Genomic DNA, 18,290 nt, shown 5'->3' on the forward strand with positions numbered 1-18,290 from the left:
TCGCACTCGGCCTCGGACTCGCACTCGGCCTCGGACTCGCACTCGGCCTCGCACTCGGCCTGACACTCGCACTCGGCCTGGCACTCGCACTCGGTCTGGCACTCGCACTCGGCCTCGCATTCGCACTCGCACTCGGCCTCGCATTCGCACTCGCACTCGGCCTCGCACTCGGCCTCGCACTCGGCCTCGCACTCGGTCTCGCACTCGGCCTGGCACTCGTACTCGGCCTGGCACTCGCACTCGCACTCGGCCTCGCACTCGGCCTGGCACTCGCACTCGGCCTAGCACTCGTACTCAGCCTGGCACTCGCACTCGACATCGCATTCGCACTCGGCCTGGCACTCGCACTCGGCCTGGCACTCGCACTCGACCTCGCATTCGCACTCGGCCTGGCACTCGCACTCGGTCTCGCACTCGGCCTGGCACTCGCACTCGCACTAGCAGAGGACATATCCTCTCGAAAGTAAATAATATTGAAACACCTCGTTTTATTTTTGTAGATCAAAAAATCACAAAAATTGATATGTACGGTTTCTGTGATGCAAGCCTAACCGCTTTTGGGGCTTGCATCTATATTGTCGCCCAATATAGTGACAACTCGTTATCCAGCAATTTAATTACCGCTAAGTCTCGCGTTGCTCCGCTCAAAACTAAACTTGTTCAGGGACAAAAGAATTGGGTGATTCATTAACCATCGCAAAAAGACGCTTTCTTACGCTAGAGAAAAAATTTGCCAATAACGCTAGTTTTTTCACAGAGTACAAAAAGAACATAGAAGAATATTTAGTCCTCGCCACTCAAACACTCGCCAAACAGTCAGTTCGCAACTAGCCTTCGAGTAGAAAGGTTCGCTATTAGTCCTCAGAAAGAACCGTCGCCTATCGCAATTTTCTTGCCGCTAAAACTCACGCAAAAGCAATGTTGCCAGTGTTACTCGTAGCCTAGAACATTCTTGTACGCAGCAAACCTTATCGTTGTAAGTAGTTATACAGTGAAGTGAAGTGACAGTCCAACGTCAGTGTTATCCGTACGTCAGTATCATACGTTAGTTATACGGACATTACCATCTTAGCTTTTTATTCACCATTCTTCACTCAATAAAGTTTGTTACGTGTAAACCGCTTTTCTTTCCAGCCCATGGCTGGTGGTCCTTCAGTCTATGCTTAACTACGCCCTTTCGCAATCAAGTCCCTTTGAGTAAAAAAAAGTTTCTTTTGAATGAAATATTCGAAATTAAAAATCACACTCAATTTTCTCTTACGTTTCACCCCTATAACTTATTAGAATAACCATTATAGAAGTTTTCAGAGACATTCTATCCTCGGTAGTGATGTAACCTTTTATTCTGATTTTAAATTTATCAAAAATACTTATTAGTTTTCTCAGGAGACGAAAACAATGACTGCACTTAAATAGCATTGGAGCCGAAATTTTGCGTCTATCCCTTTAACAATTTAATTGTTTAGTTACTATTTTTTAATATTAATTATTATAAATAAATAATGTAGTAATAATTATTTATTGATAAATAATTACTTATTTATTTATTGATAAATAATTACTTCCCTAAAATTTTAGTTGAAAATAAAAGATTTTGTTGGGAAAACCCGGATTTTCCGAAAATGTTCGTCAAAGGAAATTATATTTCTGTGCAGAATTAAGTTACGATGAATTTTCAGTAGGGTATTTATTGGTTTAGAGTTAAAATCTTCGGAGTTACAGAGCAATATTTGAAATGGTAATTCTGAGAAAAAAAAACAATATTTTTGAGCGCTAGTGAGTTAATAAACAAAATATCACCCTGTCTGCAGACTTTACAAACCGATATTACTAAAATATGCAACCTTAAGGTTCGATTCCAGCAATAAAATAGCTGCTAAAAAACTTTTCCTTGTTTTTCCTAATTTGCTTAGAATATAAAAAAAATGTAGTAATAAATATGTAATTTACTATTTGATACATTACATAAATATGTACGTTATTATACAGTGATGAGTGCGCTAATAACCGGCAGAATAGCGCAAAAGGTGGACAACATAATAAGTTCTGAAATAAAAAGAGATAAAAATAGTAGACCTGGAAAATTATCGGTATAAACCTATGAATCATGACCACTTACAATAGTTTCCCACCTTTAAACGTTAGCTTTTTTTCGTTTCTATTAACACAAATAAGAACATCACTCTTACTAAGATCAGAAGTTTTCAAACCAATTCAAAACCGAGAGAGGTGTTAGACAACGATGCGTGTTGTCACCTGACTTATTCAACATTTATGATTTATGGTGAACATGTCATGAGGATGGCCTTAGAAGGATGGGTCCGTGGAGTAACAGTAGCTAGTAGGAAAATCTCCAATTTAAGATTTGCTAATGACACTACACTTATAGCAGCTAATGAGCAAGACATGTTTGATCTCCTGCGAAGGGTTGAGCATGAAAGCAATAAAGTTGGTCTGGAATTCAATAAAGCTAAGACAAAAATAATGGTGGTCGACAGATTCCACACTATTCAACTGACAAACATGTTACAGGAATACCAAATAGTAAACAGCTTTGTCTATCTCGAGTCTGGTATAACTAACGATGGTAACTGTGAAGCAGAAGTTCGGAGACGTATCGGTATGGTAAAAAATGCGATGAATCGCCTAACTATAGTTTTAAAAGACAGATCTATCTCTCAAAATATCAAGATGAGACTGGTGAATGCTCTTGTATTCTCAATATTTCTATACGGGTCAGAGACTTGGGCTCTTCGCGCACGCGAGTGCCAAAAAATTGATGCCTTTGAGATGTGATGCTGGAGAAGAATGTTGAGCATACCTTGGACAGCTCATAGGGCAAACGTTTCCGTTCTAAACCAACTCGAGATTAAAAAAAGGCTGTCCACAAAATGTCTGCAACAAATTCTGCAATTCTTCGGTCACGTGATTCGCAGAGGTGACGATAATTTGGAGAGATACATTTTTTGTAAAACTTAAGAATTCAGTTGGAAACTCATTCTGCGAAGCTCTTAGAGCAGCTGAAGATAGAGACTACTGGAAAAAAATTGTTAGGAATACTGGAAGAAATCACGATCCTCAGTAATGGGGAAACGACAAAAGAGAGAAAGAGAGAGAGAGAGAGAGAGAGAGAGAGAGAGAGAGAGAGAGAGAGAGAAAGAGAGAGAGAGAGAGAGAGAGAGATAGAGATAGAGATAGAGATAGAGATAGAGATAGAGATAGAGATAGAGGTAGAGGTAGAGATAGAGATAGAGAGAGATAGAGATAGAGAGAGATAGAGAGAGAGAGAGAGAGAGAGATAAATAAAAGTCAAAATATATCAAGGTAGTAGCTGAATATTTTTGCATGAGGGAATGGGAAAACTGTGTCTGTTTTTATTTTTAAATTAGTTTTTAAATAAAAATTATTTTAAATATTTAAAATATTAAATTATTTAAAATTAAACAAAATGTTAATGTCATGTTAACATCATACATATGGCTAAAGTCAAGTAGCTCTCAACTAACGTCTTAAGGTGGGAAACTATCATAAGTGGTAATGTTTTATAGGTTAATACCGTTCATTTCCCACCTCTACTATTTTCATCTCTTTATATTTCACAACGCATTACCTATGTTGTCAACCTTTTGAGTTATTTTGTCGGGTATTAGCGCGTCCATCACTGTATAACATTTCAATTAGATATAGCAAAAACTATTAACCCTTAACCCGAAACATGATAATTTTAGTCGTAATGCGAAACATATTATAGTCTCTTGGACCAGACTAAATAAGATGTTAAATAAAACAAAAACAAACGTAATAATTACGTTATTAAAGTATTAAAAAAATGTAAAGCATTGTAAGTTTTATTCGACATAAAGAAGCAAAAAATACAGACTGATAAAGCAAAATATACAGGGTATGACAAAAAGACAGGTCATAAACTAAATCACATATTCTAGTATTATACCCAAAATAATTCTATTGAACTTAACTTACCTTAGTACAAATGTGTACATAAAAAATGTATAGCCCTTTGAAGTTAAAAAATGAAAATCGACTTTTTAAAATGTTTGATATAAATGTTATTGTTTCCTAAATCCCTGGTCTAACCCTTAAATTCTCATACATACAGGGTGATTGATTAGTAGGGTAAGCTCAATAGCTCCGCTATAGTAATAGATAGCAATAAAAGTTAATAACAAAAATTTTAGCCACCTTTAAGCTTCACATTACAAAATTAGTTAGTAGTCCAAGTAATGAAGCTTAAAATAGGACAAAACCTCGCAATTTTTACAGAATGGATCGATTTGCTTGAAAATTTGAGAGTAAGTAGTGGATAGTCCAAGGATTAAAAATTTATATGATGCCGAAAGGCGCTTTTACCATGAGGGTGGTTGCCACCCTATGTCGGGGGTGAAAATTTTTTATTATATTTTGACCGCAAAAGTTGGTAAAAACATTCATTCTAAGTAAAAAATGTTCTATACATTTTTTTGATAAAATTAATAGTTTTCGATTTATTCGCTATCGAAAGTGTTAGTTTTATATTAAAAAAATTAATGTTTTTAATCAGTTTTCTGCAAATAACTCAAAAAGTTTTCGTTTTATCAAAACAACTTTACTTAACAAAAATGTACCTTTTGAAAAAATAAACAAAACCGTTTTTTTAAATTTTCTTTAAGACCAATAGTAATCGAGCTATACTTTATTATATGTTAGCTCTTCTTCGTCAAATGCTAAATATTGTAGTTTCAAAGTCAAAAGACGGGAAAACTATGCATTTTTCGAGGATAACTTGTTTAAACTAATTTGAAGTATTTAAAAATATCTATCTCCAGAAATCAAACAAAGTCTTTAGCTCAAAAATTAAGTGGCTTATAATGAAAAGAATGTCAGACCCTATATTTTTCAGCGAAAAAGTGATTGAAAGCAAACCCCTAATCACCACCCTGAATGAAATTAGTCATTGACCTTATTTCGTCTTCTTTACTTATGTATTATTAATAGGTTTTAGAAGTTTAACTGGTTTAGAATGATTAGTTTTTAAAAAAATGGAGTCAAAAGCAAATATCGAATTTTTGAAGTGTGGTAAAAAATTTCCTTTTCTTCAGAATAGAAAGATTATCATCATAGATACGAAAAAATATTTAAATATGAAATTGTAGCTTATTTAATTCCCAAGAACTTGGTTTGCAAAAATTTTTTCTACGGTAAAAATTGAGTGAGCTATTGACAATTAAATCTTGTAATAACATGCAAAAATCACCTTTACCAACCCTTTCAAAGTCTGAGGACTTTTTTGCAAATTTTGCGACTGAGGATTTTATAAGAATTTAATATTAATAGTCTTATAGATCTTGTAAAAACCTACAAAATTATTTTTTAGCAAACTTTCTAAGATAAAAATTAAAAAGGTTACGGTTAAAAAATCAATATATTTTTTTAAGAAAAAAAAAGAAATCCAATTGGAAGCATAATCATGTAAGTTAGCTTTGCTTTTAGTCATTGGCCTTATTCATTCTTCTTTATTTATGTATTATTAATAGATTCTAGAAGTTTGACTGGCTTAGAATGATTAGTTTAAAAAAAACTGGAGTTAAAAGCGAATAACGACTTTTTGTAGTTTGGCAAAAATGCCATTTTCTTCAGAACAGAAAGATTAACATCAGATATACGAAAAAATGTTTTTATATGAAATTGTAGGTTATTTAATTACCAAGAAATTGGTTTGAAAAAATTTTTTCTACGGGAAAAATTGAGTGAAAACTAACACTTTCGATAGCGAATAAATCGAAAAGTATTAATTTTATCAAAAAAATGTATAGAACATTTTTTGCTTAGAATGAATATTTTTATCAACTTTTGCAGTCAAAATATAATAAAAAATTTCCACCCCTAAGATGGGGTGGCAACCTCCCCCATGGTAAAAGCGCCTTTCGGCATCCTATAGATTTTGATCCTTGAACTATCCACTACTTATTTTCAAATTTTCAAGCAAATCGATCCATTCTGTAAAAATTGCGAGGTGAAATGCTTCGGTTCCTGGACTATAGAATGTTACAAGGTGTTCGATAACACAGTGGCAGACCAAACTTATGTTTTTTTAAATGGAACACCCTATATTTTATTTTAAATTCGAAATCCTGTTAACTTCTCCATCACAAAAATATAAAGGTTTGCTATGTTATACAGGGTATTTACAAAGTTATAACCAATTTTATATGAAAATCGTAACAAGTTCAACTCCCTGTATAAATAAAAATAAGCAAAACAACAATGGTTTATTAATGCCATATTTTTTAACGTATTGTCAAAATTTTCAAGAATGGTCGATATTGCTAATTTTCTTTATATCAAATAAGGGTGAGTCAAAACGCAAGTACATTATTTTCTCAGTAATTTTAAATGGAACACCCTGTATTTTATATCACTATTGAAAAGTACCATTACCGCACTTTAATTTTTAGATAACATTCCCTTTGTCTAAATTTATTAGTTTTCGAGATATTTTCATTTTTCAATGGACTAGTAACTAGTAGCGTGGCCACCCAAATCACCAGAATTTAATAAACTGGACTGATTTTTTTGGGGATACGTTAATAATGAAGTTTATAAAATACCTCCAACAACAAGGGATGAGATGAAAAATAGAATACAAAGTGTATTTCGATGTGTTAATTTACAAATGCTCCGTAGAGTAAGTAGCTCATTCAATGGTCGTTTTTAGGCGTACATAAATGTGTTAGGAGATAATCTTGAACACCTTATGCAATTAAATATTAAAAATATTTCATTAAAAGTAGCTTCTAATTTTTTCAAACATGTTTTTTTGCAAAATGTATTACTGATAAATTATGTTTCATTCTTTATTTGTTACATTGTTACATTTGAAAAGTAGTGTTTAATTGTCTTCACAAAATATTGTATTTTGTGTTTGTGTGTTTTTTGTAAAATTTATTACTAATGTTCTTTGTTTATTTGTTGCATTTACATAAAAAGATAGTTTTTAATTGTTTCAAAAATGTTGCATGTAGTGGTTGTGTTTTTGTTTGTAAAATGTATTACTAATAAATTATTTTTATTTATTTATTTGCTACAGTCTTACATTGATTACCGGATTGATAATAATCGGTAATCTTCAATTGTCAATTCAGTCATGGCTTACTTAAAATTTAGATAAATTTAAACACCTAAAATAATTTGCTCTGAAAAATGAAGATATCTCGAAAACTAATAAATTTGGGCATAGGAAATGTTATATAAAAATTAAAGTACGTTAATGTTACTTTTCAATAATGATATAAAATACAGGGTGTTCCATTTAACATTACTGAGAAAATAATGTACTTGCGTTTTGACTCACCCTGTATTTGATATAAAGAAAATTAGCAATATCAATAATTCTTAAAAATTTTGACAATAAATAAAAAATATGGCATTAATAAACCATTGCTTTTGTGCTTATTTTTATTTATACAGGGAGTTGAACTTGTTACGAATTTCATACAAAATTGGTTATAACTTTGTAAATACCCTGTATAACATTACATATTTTTGTGATGGACAAGTTAACAGGATTTCGAATATAAAATAAAATATAGGGTGTTCCATTTAAAAAAACATAAGTTAGGTCTGCCACTGTGTTATCGAACACCCTGTAACATTCTAACTAATTTTGTAATGTGAAGCTCAAAGGTGGCTAAAATTTGTGTTATTAACTTTTATTGCTATCTATTACTATAGCGGAGCTATTGAGCTTTACCCTACTAATCAATCACCCTGTATACGTTTTACATCACTTTAGTCTGGGCAGATTATCGGAGAATAGGCGATTATTGGGAAAAGGTATTTACCAGCAATTTTATTGCTGGAATCGAATCTTATGATTCTATATATTATCTAATAATCTAATAATACACTCACCGGCAGAGAAAACGGGCACCCCAAAAAATCGGTCGTTTTTAATGTCTTGTATTTCCTAAACCTGTTGTCCGATTTAAGTAATTTTTTTAATATGGTATTATAGCCTTATTCTTTATCAATATCGCTGTAATAATATTGTTGCTAGACAGGTACATTGTCATTGTATACAGGGTGTACGATAGGGATGGCGGTTTTTGACAAAACGCCGGTTTTCGGTTATACCGGTTTTTTTTGCTTACGGTTTAACCTGGCGGTTATAACCGGCCAAAAAAACCGGTTCTTGGAAAAACCGGTTTTTGGTTTTTTTAATCCAATAGGTTACAAAGAACATAAATATCAATATAAATACAACACAATTTTTAATAAAACCATTTTATTCTATTAATTAATACATTTATTTATTATTTTATTATTATTATATATTGATTGATTATTATTAAATATAATATATACATTGGATCGAAATAAAATTGATTTGTGTGAATCCCAAAGATTTGTGAATTTTAGTAGTCAGATGTAGAGAACAGTAAACCAAAATTATTATTATACTACTGCTCAACAGAGAGCGCTGAAATAATTCAGGTTCTATCGTCATTGAAAATATTATGAGAGTAGAATATAATATGCAATTATTGTATTCAATTAATGATGCAAATTTAATTTACCATTTAAAAATATAATCCTCAAAAATACCCACCAATTTTCATCTCCTCCCAAACTCAAAAAAATCCCCAACCATTTCAACTTATAAAGAATTTACCAGACTTTTTGAAATGGGATTTAAAAACAATAATATCAACATAAATATTTTACTTAAAAATAAATTGAATAATGCAATTTATCTTTTATTTTTACTACCATCAAAAAAAATGTATCATAATGTATTACTTTTAACACGTTTGTATATTTGTAGAATAGATACATTTTAACTCATTTAATACTTCTTGTATGGGTGTATCGTTTTGAAAACTTAGGGAAATTCTTGGAGATTCGTATTCGTAATCAGTAATTTGATATTTATAGTCAGAGCATTATTTTCGTTAATCAGAAAAAGTAATTCACCAACCTTCAATGTCAAAAGTTAAGTGTGAAAAATAGATGATGTTTGCGTCTTCAACCAGATCACTTATGATGTAAATATTATAATTACAAATACCTTTTCAAGGAAATATTATAATAAAACTTATAAACTGTTTCTGGCTGATGTGAGACTGCACTTTCAGTTTGCTTCTGTATTTATAAAATATAATAAAATTTGAATTATGGTTTTGTTTGGAATAATTACTTGAGAATAATAATTATGATTGGGATCCAAAATAATACCTAACCTAATCACCGTGAAAACCTAATAACCGGTTTTTACTTTAAAAAGAAAAAACCGGTTATAACCGGGATAAAAAAACAACCGGTAGAACCGGTTATTGCGAAGTAAAAAAACCGGTTTTAGGTTTAAACCGGTAGGTTTTTCCCATCCCTAGTGTACGAATCAAACTGTGTTTTTTTCTCAAACTTTGGAACACCCTGTGGAATGTTCTAGCTTTTATAAAATACTAAAATTAAAATCCAACTATAGCCACAGATGTTCTTAACATTCTGTTTTTTCATTCATTCGCTTATGTTGGATAATAAAAAAGTTAGGCACTTTAACAACTACCCCTGTTTTTCGTCAATACCGGGTGTTTTTCAATAAGTACGGCAAGCTTTAAGGGGTAATTCTGCATGATAAAATAATGACAGTTTGCTTTATAAACTTATGCCCGCAAATACTTCGTTTCTGAGATAGGGGGTGTTGAAATTGTTCTTACAAACTGACGATTTATTTATTGCTCTAAAACGGTTTGTGATATGCAAATAAAATTTGGTAGATTTTAAGAGCTAGTTATTGCGGATTTTTTGGCATACAATTGAGAATTTTATATTCACCATTGGCGTGCATACGGGATATATCTAAAATATTTATACCCGTATGCACGCCAATGGTGAATATAAAATTCTTAATTGTATGCCAAAAAATGCGCAATAACTACCTCTTAAAATCTACCAAATTTCATGTGCATATCACAAACCGTTTTAGAGAAATAAATAAATCGTCAGTTTGTACGAACAATTTCAACACCCCCTATCTCGGAAACGAAGCATTTGCGGGCATACGTTTATAAAGCAAACTGTCATTATTTTATCATGCAGAATTACCCCTTAAAGTTTGCCGTACTTATTTAAAAACACCCTGTATTAACGAAAAACAGGGGTAGTTGTTAAAGCGCATAACTTTTTATTATCCAACATAAGCGAATGAATCAAAAAACAGAATGTTAAGAAAACCTGAGGCTATAGTTTGGTTATAATTTCAGTATTTTATAAAAGCTAGAACATTCCACAGGGTGTTCCAAAGTTTGAGAAAAAGACACAGTTTGATTCGTACACCCTGTATACAATGACAATGTACCTGCCTAGCAACAATATTATTACAGCGATATTGATAAAGAATAAGGCTATAACATATTAAAAAAATTCCTTAAATCGGACATCAGGTTTAGGAAATACAAGACATTAAAAATGGCCCATTTTTTGGGGTGCCCGTTTTCTCTGCCGGTGAGTGTATAAGTATGCAAAGTGCGCAGATAGTGCGCTACTTTTTTATAAACAAAATGGCGTCCGAAAATTGTGTTTTTTTTTTCAATTATTGCTTTATTACTCCAATTACTCCAAAGATTTTAATATTACACCAAAAACACCAAAAAAAAATTACCGTAATTAAATTCTGCATCGAGACATGTTTTGATGCAGAACGGGAAATGCAGGACTGAAAATGCGGTTTTTTCAACAAAATCTTTAATTTTCAACTTAAATTTTAGGTAATTATTTCTCAATAATTAAATAGCTGGGTGACATAAAAGCCCTTTTGGTATAGATTATGTATCCAGAAGCCGATGGAAATTGAATGAACAGTTTAGCAACAATTAAATTGTTAATTAAAAATTTAAGGTCGCTATAATAACCATAATAATTAGAATACATAAGAGTAGCTATGATTTTTGTATACAAAGGAACTATACCTATCTAATTTACTTTCCAGAATTGAAATTGGATGATTTAGGCGACATTTTAAAATAGTAAACAATTTTTTGGCATATAAACAAATTGAATATCTCGGCAAGTACTAAATTAAATTAAGAAAACGATACAAAGAAAAAACGTTTAATTGCGAGGATTGATTCCTGAGATATAACAGGTTAAAGTTGACCAGCATGTACGGCGGAAGATATAAACAATAGGATGGTAATTTTTGAACCATCACCTTTTTATTTCGGTCGTCTTTCTCCACACAAATTTTCATATCTTTAAAAGACTCATAACATATTATATTATAATAATAACACTATCAATATTACGAATGAAAAATGCCAAAAATAACAAATTTCCAATTAGTCCAATCAACAGCCATTTTCTCGTGGAATTTTGAGAATCAAGGTCGATTTTCTTGAAAATTTGAATTTAGATAGTAATTTTAACATTGGTCAAAATCTACCCTACGCCGAGCCGCGCTTTTGCCCTGGCGGTGAAAAAAACCCCATCTAGGGGATGAAAATTTTTTCAATTAAAATAACTATGAAGGTCGATAGATTGACCAATTCTGAGTAAATTTTATTCTATAAAATTTTTTTGCAAAGTTGGTACTTTCCAAGTTGTTAGCGATTGAAACTATGCATTTCGCATTGAAAAAACTCACGTTTTATAAGCGTTTTTCATGAATAAATTAAAAGAATTTAATTTTATAGAAAAAATAATTAACAACAAAATTGTGGCTAATAAAAAAAACAAAGAGATTTGCGTCGGAAAAACCTATGTAAGCCCAATAACGACTGAGTTATTGACCCTTTAAAGCAGGGGTGGGCAAAAGCCGGTCCGCGGGCCGGATTCGGCCCTTCTGCTTATTTTATCCGGCCCGTTGAAAAATCGCGCAAGTAATTTTTTTCGTAGGCGCAAAATTTCGCGCCTACGAAATGCTTTTTAAATGCATTAATTTTTTCAAATCCTGAGAAAACTAATAAGTATTATTGTAAAATTTTAAAGCAGAATGAAAGATTACCTAGGGCCGAAAGTCCCTGAAAACTTATATAATGTTTATTTTATTAAGTTACAGGGGTGGAAAAAAGAAAAGATTTAGTGTAAAAATCTCATTAAAAAACTTTTTGTTTATTCTAAGGAACTTTCGGAACTCGCTAATAATGTAATCTTTCATTCTGCGTTTCAATTTTTCAAAAATATTAGTTTTATCAGGATTCGAAAAAGATGAATGCATTTAAAAAACATTGGTCGGAAATTTTATTAATGTTCGTAGTGTTCATATAAATAATGAATCTCTATTTTCTGCTTTTCTTAAAAGTGTCTGTGTGTAACCCGGTCCAGGCGCGATTATTTTTCGGCTAGAATATTGTCGTCTATTAGGACCCCCTTTCCTTCGATTTTACCCTTCATAATGAGCTACAACAACTCGTACTCATCAATTCTAAGTATGTGTCCCAAATATGCTTGTCTTTCTCCTTTTAATGATGGTTAAAAGTTCTCCGTTCCTTCCCATTCTGTACAACACCATTTCGTTTGTAATATGATCGGTCCATGGTATTTTCAAAATTCTCCTAAAAAGCCACATAACAAGAACTTCCAGCTTTCTCATTGGGTCAGCATTGATAATCCAATAAAGGAGAATAAAGTGGACGTAACATTTTACCATCCGATAACGGATTTCATTTTTTATCTGGATCCTTGCTATGACTTAATATGGACCACATTTCTTTAAAAATTTCGTAACATATTTTATTGAGCACAAATTGTTCGCAGGTACACCCAAGTAAGACAATTTATTATTACTGTTATTTATTATTAACAGTCAAATTTCTTTGCCCAAATTCTTTAAAATTATACTTATAGTATTTTTGTCAAAAAAATTATGTGGGCAAAAAATCTCCACCAATCGCTTGTGCGCAGCATACATATTGGGTATAGTCCTCCGGCCCGGGAGACATTTTGAAAATTTCATTTTGGCCCGCGTTTAAAAGTATTACCATTGCTTTAAAGGACAGTTATTTTCGAAGAACATCGAAATGGAGTACCTTAATCTCAAATAACTCGAATGTGATGCAATTTTTTGGGAAAACTTAGGAGACGTTTTTTAAAGTTTATTAAAAAACCTTTCAAATAAGCTCTTACAAAGGTTTTTTGCATAAGAACTGACTGACTTTTGACGAAAATAAAGTCGTTCTCTGCTTTTTTTCTTTTTGAGATGTAAAAATTAAACCCTCGTCGTTACAATCCTAATAGAAATGAATAGCTTCCCTCTTGAAATTAACTTTATTTAGGTATAATTGACACGATCCATGTGATTTTTCGTGTTGATCCAAGGTGATGGTTCAAAAATTATTTACGATCCTATTGTTTATATCTTCGCCGTACATGTCGGTCAACTTTGACCTGTTGTATCTCAGGAATTAATCATCGCAATTAAACGTTTTTTTTTTAGAAGAAGCGTCCTGTCGCGTTCTTTCCAACACCGTTTTCATAATTTGACTTAATGTAGTAGTTGCCGAGATATTCTATTTGTTTATAATGTCAAAAAATTGTTTACAATTTTAAAATATTCCTGAGGCCACTTAAATCGTTCAATTTCAATTCTGGAAAGTACATCAGATAGGTATGGTTCCTTTTTATACAAAAATCTTAGTTAATCTTATGCATCATATCATAATTATTACGGTTATTACAGCAACCGTAAATTTTAAATTAACAATTTAATTGTTGCTAAACTGTTCATTAAATTTCTATCTGCTTCTGGAAATATAGTCTATACCAATAGGGTTTTTATGTCACTAAGTTATTTAATTATTGATAAATAATTACTTACCTAAAATTTGATTTGAAAATTAAAGATTTTGTTGGAAAAACCCGCATTTTCCGAGAAAAATTTTCGGGTATAATATCACAAGAGGATGAGAATAAATTGAAAATAATGCGACAGTTTCTCGAAAATTTGTTGTCTGGCAATAGACACAAGAGCCCGCAGGGCTCGAGTGGCTATTGCCCAATGACAACAAATTTGAGTAAAAATGAAGCATTATTTTCTTATTTATTCTTACTGTCGTGTGATATTCGTAAGGTTATTTTTTAATACGTATATTATAGATATTTTCTTAAATGTGACAATTGTCAAAACTAGGAAACTGGTTGCCATTAAACAGAAACAATCTACTTAAAAAATTCTATCGGTAATTTTCTACAGTAGATAATTCTCAGTATAATTTTAATCTGATTGGACAGAATTAAACACGTGATCAAATATCTTACTATACGATTGGAAGTTAAAATCATTGTCTCGATGCAGAATTTAATTATGCTTAATTTTTATTTAATTGTTTTTGGTGCAAAGTTAAAATTTTTGGAGTTAAAATAAAGCAATCATTGAAAAAAACAAGATTTTGGGGCGCCATTTTGTTTATACAAAAAAGTAGCACACTATCTGCGGACTTTGCATACCTACCTATATTATTATTATACATATAATATATCGATACATTTTTGGCAGTAAGTGACATTTACGATATTATTGTTTAGAAGGTACTGCCAAAGTGACTAAAATTACTTTAAACCTTTTTTTTTAACTATTTTAAAAACGTATGTCCAGAATTGTTTTAATCATACCCACAAAAGAAACGCATGAAAAGAAAAAACATGCTTTTTCTACAAAATCGTTTTTGGTGACTTACGTTACTATGCCAAAAATGTATCGATATAATATAATATACAATATAATATATAATATAATATATAATATAATATATAATATAATATAATATATAATAATAAATATAATATACATGTATATATAGAATCATAAGATTCGATTCCAGCAATAAAATTGCTGGTAAATAATTTTTCCTTGTATTTTGCTAATTAGCCCAGAGTACTTGTGAAAGGTATGGTTAGCCATGAAAGTTGCTCTGGGTTATTAATAAATTTATAAAATTATAAACTATGTTTTTGATTAAAACTATATTTATTTTAGATTATCAATATCACTACAATCAGCATTATCTGTAGCCGATAGAATAAGTGAATTGGAAAAACAACAGAAATATTCATATTATGATCCAGAAAAGAAACATAAATTTCCTGATCCTACACTTAAAGCTATACAGAAGAAAGCTCTGTTGTCATTTTACGAAAGGCACAATAATCCCAATAAAAATTATTGGACATCAGAACCACAGCTCCCCCACACAAACCTCACGTATACCCAATCTCATCCAAAATTAAAAACTCAAATGACATCTAGACGAGCTTCATCGGCTTCCGATTATGTAGGCAGTAACTCCAAACGAAGCAGTTTGGCATCGAATAAAGAAAAGATTGATGTTGTATCACAAACAGTTCCTAGACACCAACATAGTAATTCATGTGGAAGTTTATCGACCGATATATTAGGACCTATTATAGTAGGTTCTGCAATATCCGTAGATGACTACGTTCCTGATCAACCACCTGCACGACCTCCGAAGCATCCTAATCTAAGAACCGCCTTTCCAGACTTATTTTTAGACCAAAGGGTTCCTAGTCCAGATTTACCACCTCCCTCCCCTCCTACCGTTTTGGAGAATGAAGTGATTAATAGTGATGAACCTTTTCCCCCACCACCACCAGAATGTAAAAGTGATTGGCAGGATGCATTTAGCGATTCAGCAGAAACTTGTACGGGATATCAAATTCCTGCTCCACAAATACAAAAGCCTTCGAAGTTGGAAATGAAAGTTATTGAACAAACAGTAGGTGGGTACAACGATTTTTTACTTATTGCACTCTAAAGGCGGGCTCAAACTACTCATATACTTGGCAAATTCACAATTATTTGCCTACTTAGCAAGTATACGAGCTTTGCTATTACGATGTCAAGCAGGACGCTCATACAACGTGTACAATTTACAAGTAGGTACCTACACGAGCGTGAATATTTGACTTAAAAACCTTGACAAACTAATCAGTGGTGTGATTACTAAATGAATAGTCTCAGTAAATGTCAATTATTTGTGCATTTCGTTTGAGCGTCTCTACAAGTATAGACATGTATGCACTTGGAAAGTGTACTAACAATCGTGATCCCTTTGACTCGGGCCATTTTTAAACCGACCACAAATGGAAAACCAACGAGTGTCAAATAATTTTGTACTAGTAACCCAGTCACACGACATGCAAGTATACGAAAGTAATGATTATTCGCCAAGTACCCGAGTCGTTTGAGCCCGGCTTTAGAATAAGAATTTAAAATACGAATTTGTCAAAAAAGAAAGTGTTGAACATTTAAATGGCTTATTTTAAATACCGTTTGACCTTGGTGGGGATTGAATTTCTGTAGAGGTGTCTCTCCCCCTCCCACGGTTTTAAATATTTTACATACAATAGCATCTGCTTGCGGTTGCTACTATCAGCTAATTGCAGTTTTACTATTACTAGTGATATAACTAGTGTTACTATGTAGGTGCGTTCCTGAGTATTTTCTTTACCTTTCTCGGGGTGAAACCCTAATTCATTAACACCCGTTCTAATAGTCCACAGTACATCGTCCTTTTTTGGAAGATGATTACAAAAGTCTTAAAAATGGTCTTAACTGCTCCGTTTGAGCGAGTCTATCACTTTTTGAAAAAATTTAAAGTGCAGGTTGGACGCGTTTCCGCGTACCGCGTCATTGACATATTTACGTTGTCGGACTAACGAAACGCGGCTGTAAATTTGTCCGACAAGAGATGGACAATCTTTATTAATTAAATATAAGTACTTTAAATTGAAAATTTAGAATTTTGTAATAACAAAACTACCGCTCTAGCGTGACCTCTTGCGGGTGTCAGACTCTACCATTTTCTTATTACTCTTAAAACTTTTTTCACAACTTAAAACATTTTTGTTAAAACTCTTAAATTTCAATTTAAATATGTTAATGACGCGGGACGCGGAAACGCGTTCAACCTGCACTCTGAAATTTTTCAGAATGTGATAGACTCGCTCAAACGAAGCAGTTAAGGCCATTGTAGAGACTTTTGTAATCATCTTCCAAAAAAAAACGATGTACTGTGGACTATAATTAGCATCCCAAATGAAATTAATCGTTACCTCTCCACAAGTTGCTTTTATACAGGGTGTCCAGAAACTCTACCGACAAACGAAGACAGGAGATTCCTCAGATAATTTTAAGATAATTTAACCCAATTCACCTAGTCCGAAAATGCTTCTTAAGGGAGCTAGAGCTCTTTGAAGATGGCGTCATGAAATTAGTTTTTCTTAAATACCTCCAGAACGCTTCTATTTAGAAAAACGAAAATTGGTATGCCTATTTACTTTTCAGAGATGAATCGAGTCTATCACTTTTTGAAAAAAATTAAAGTGCAGGTTGGACGCGTTTCCGCGTACCGCGTCATTGACATATTTACGTTGTCGGACTAACGAAACGCGGCTGTAAATTTGTCCGACAAGAGATGGACAATCTTTATTAATTAAATATAAGTACCTTAAATTGAAAATTTAGAGTTTTGTAATAACAAAACTACCGCTCTAGCGTGACCTCTTGCGGGTGTCAGACTCTACCATTTTCTTATTACTCTTAAAACTTTTTTCACAACTTAAAACATTTTTGTTAAAACTCTTAAATTTAAATTTAAATATGTTAATGACGCGGGACGCGGAAACGCGTTCAACCTTCACTCTGAAATTTTTCAGAATGTGATAGACTCGCTCAAACGAAGCAGTTAAGGCCATTGTAGAGACTTTTGTAATCATCTTCCAAAAAAAAAACGATGTACTGTGGACTATAATTAGCATCCCAAATGAAATTAATCGTTACCTCTCCACAAGTTGCTTTTATACAGGGTGTCCAGAAACTCTACCGACAAACGAAGACAGGAGATTCCTCAGATAATTTTAAGATAATTTAACCCAATTCACCTAGTCCGAAAATGCTTCTTAAGGGAGCTAGAGCTCTTTGAAGATGGCGTCATGAAATTAGTTTTTCTTAAATACCTCCAGAACGCTTCTATTTAGAAAAACGAAAATTGGTATGCCTATTTACTTTTCAGAGATGAATTGATTCCATCCATTACAAATTTCTAGTGTCGGTCATAGACGTGCGTTTTGGGTAGAGCAACGGGTATTTTATCGCATAACTTTTTTGTCCTTAACTTTTATGCATTTTTGACACCGGATTATTAAATTGTGAGGTATTCTAGTACTAAAAGGTACTCTTGATTTAAGTCGGTAGGACACACTGTTTTCTAGAAAAATCGATTTGAAAGTTTTTCGTTTTTGGAATTTGAAAAAAAATTGAAAGAACTTTTCAACAAAAA

At 32.4% G+C, this 18,290-nt stretch overlaps 1 protein-coding gene across 3 annotated transcripts in view; it reads left to right on the forward strand.

Annotated features, from left to right (window-relative positions):
- LOC114342595 (protein Shroom) overlaps positions 1 to 18,290 on the forward strand; it is a 582,613-nt gene that overhangs the window by 357,340 nt on the left and 206,983 nt on the right. For all 3 annotated transcript variants that reach the window (XM_050659441.1, XM_050659440.1, XM_050659439.1), the window contains one exon: positions 14,969 to 15,729. In XM_050659441.1, the coding sequence (XP_050515398.1) occupies positions 14,969 to 15,729 (761 nt within the window). The remainder of the gene's footprint in view (positions 1 to 14,968; positions 15,730 to 18,290) is intronic.

Source organism: Diabrotica virgifera, chromosome 8 (assembly GCF_917563875.1).
Source record: "Diabrotica virgifera virgifera chromosome 8, PGI_DIABVI_V3a".
Taxonomy (NCBI): Eukaryota; Metazoa; Arthropoda; class Insecta; order Coleoptera; family Chrysomelidae; genus Diabrotica; species Diabrotica virgifera.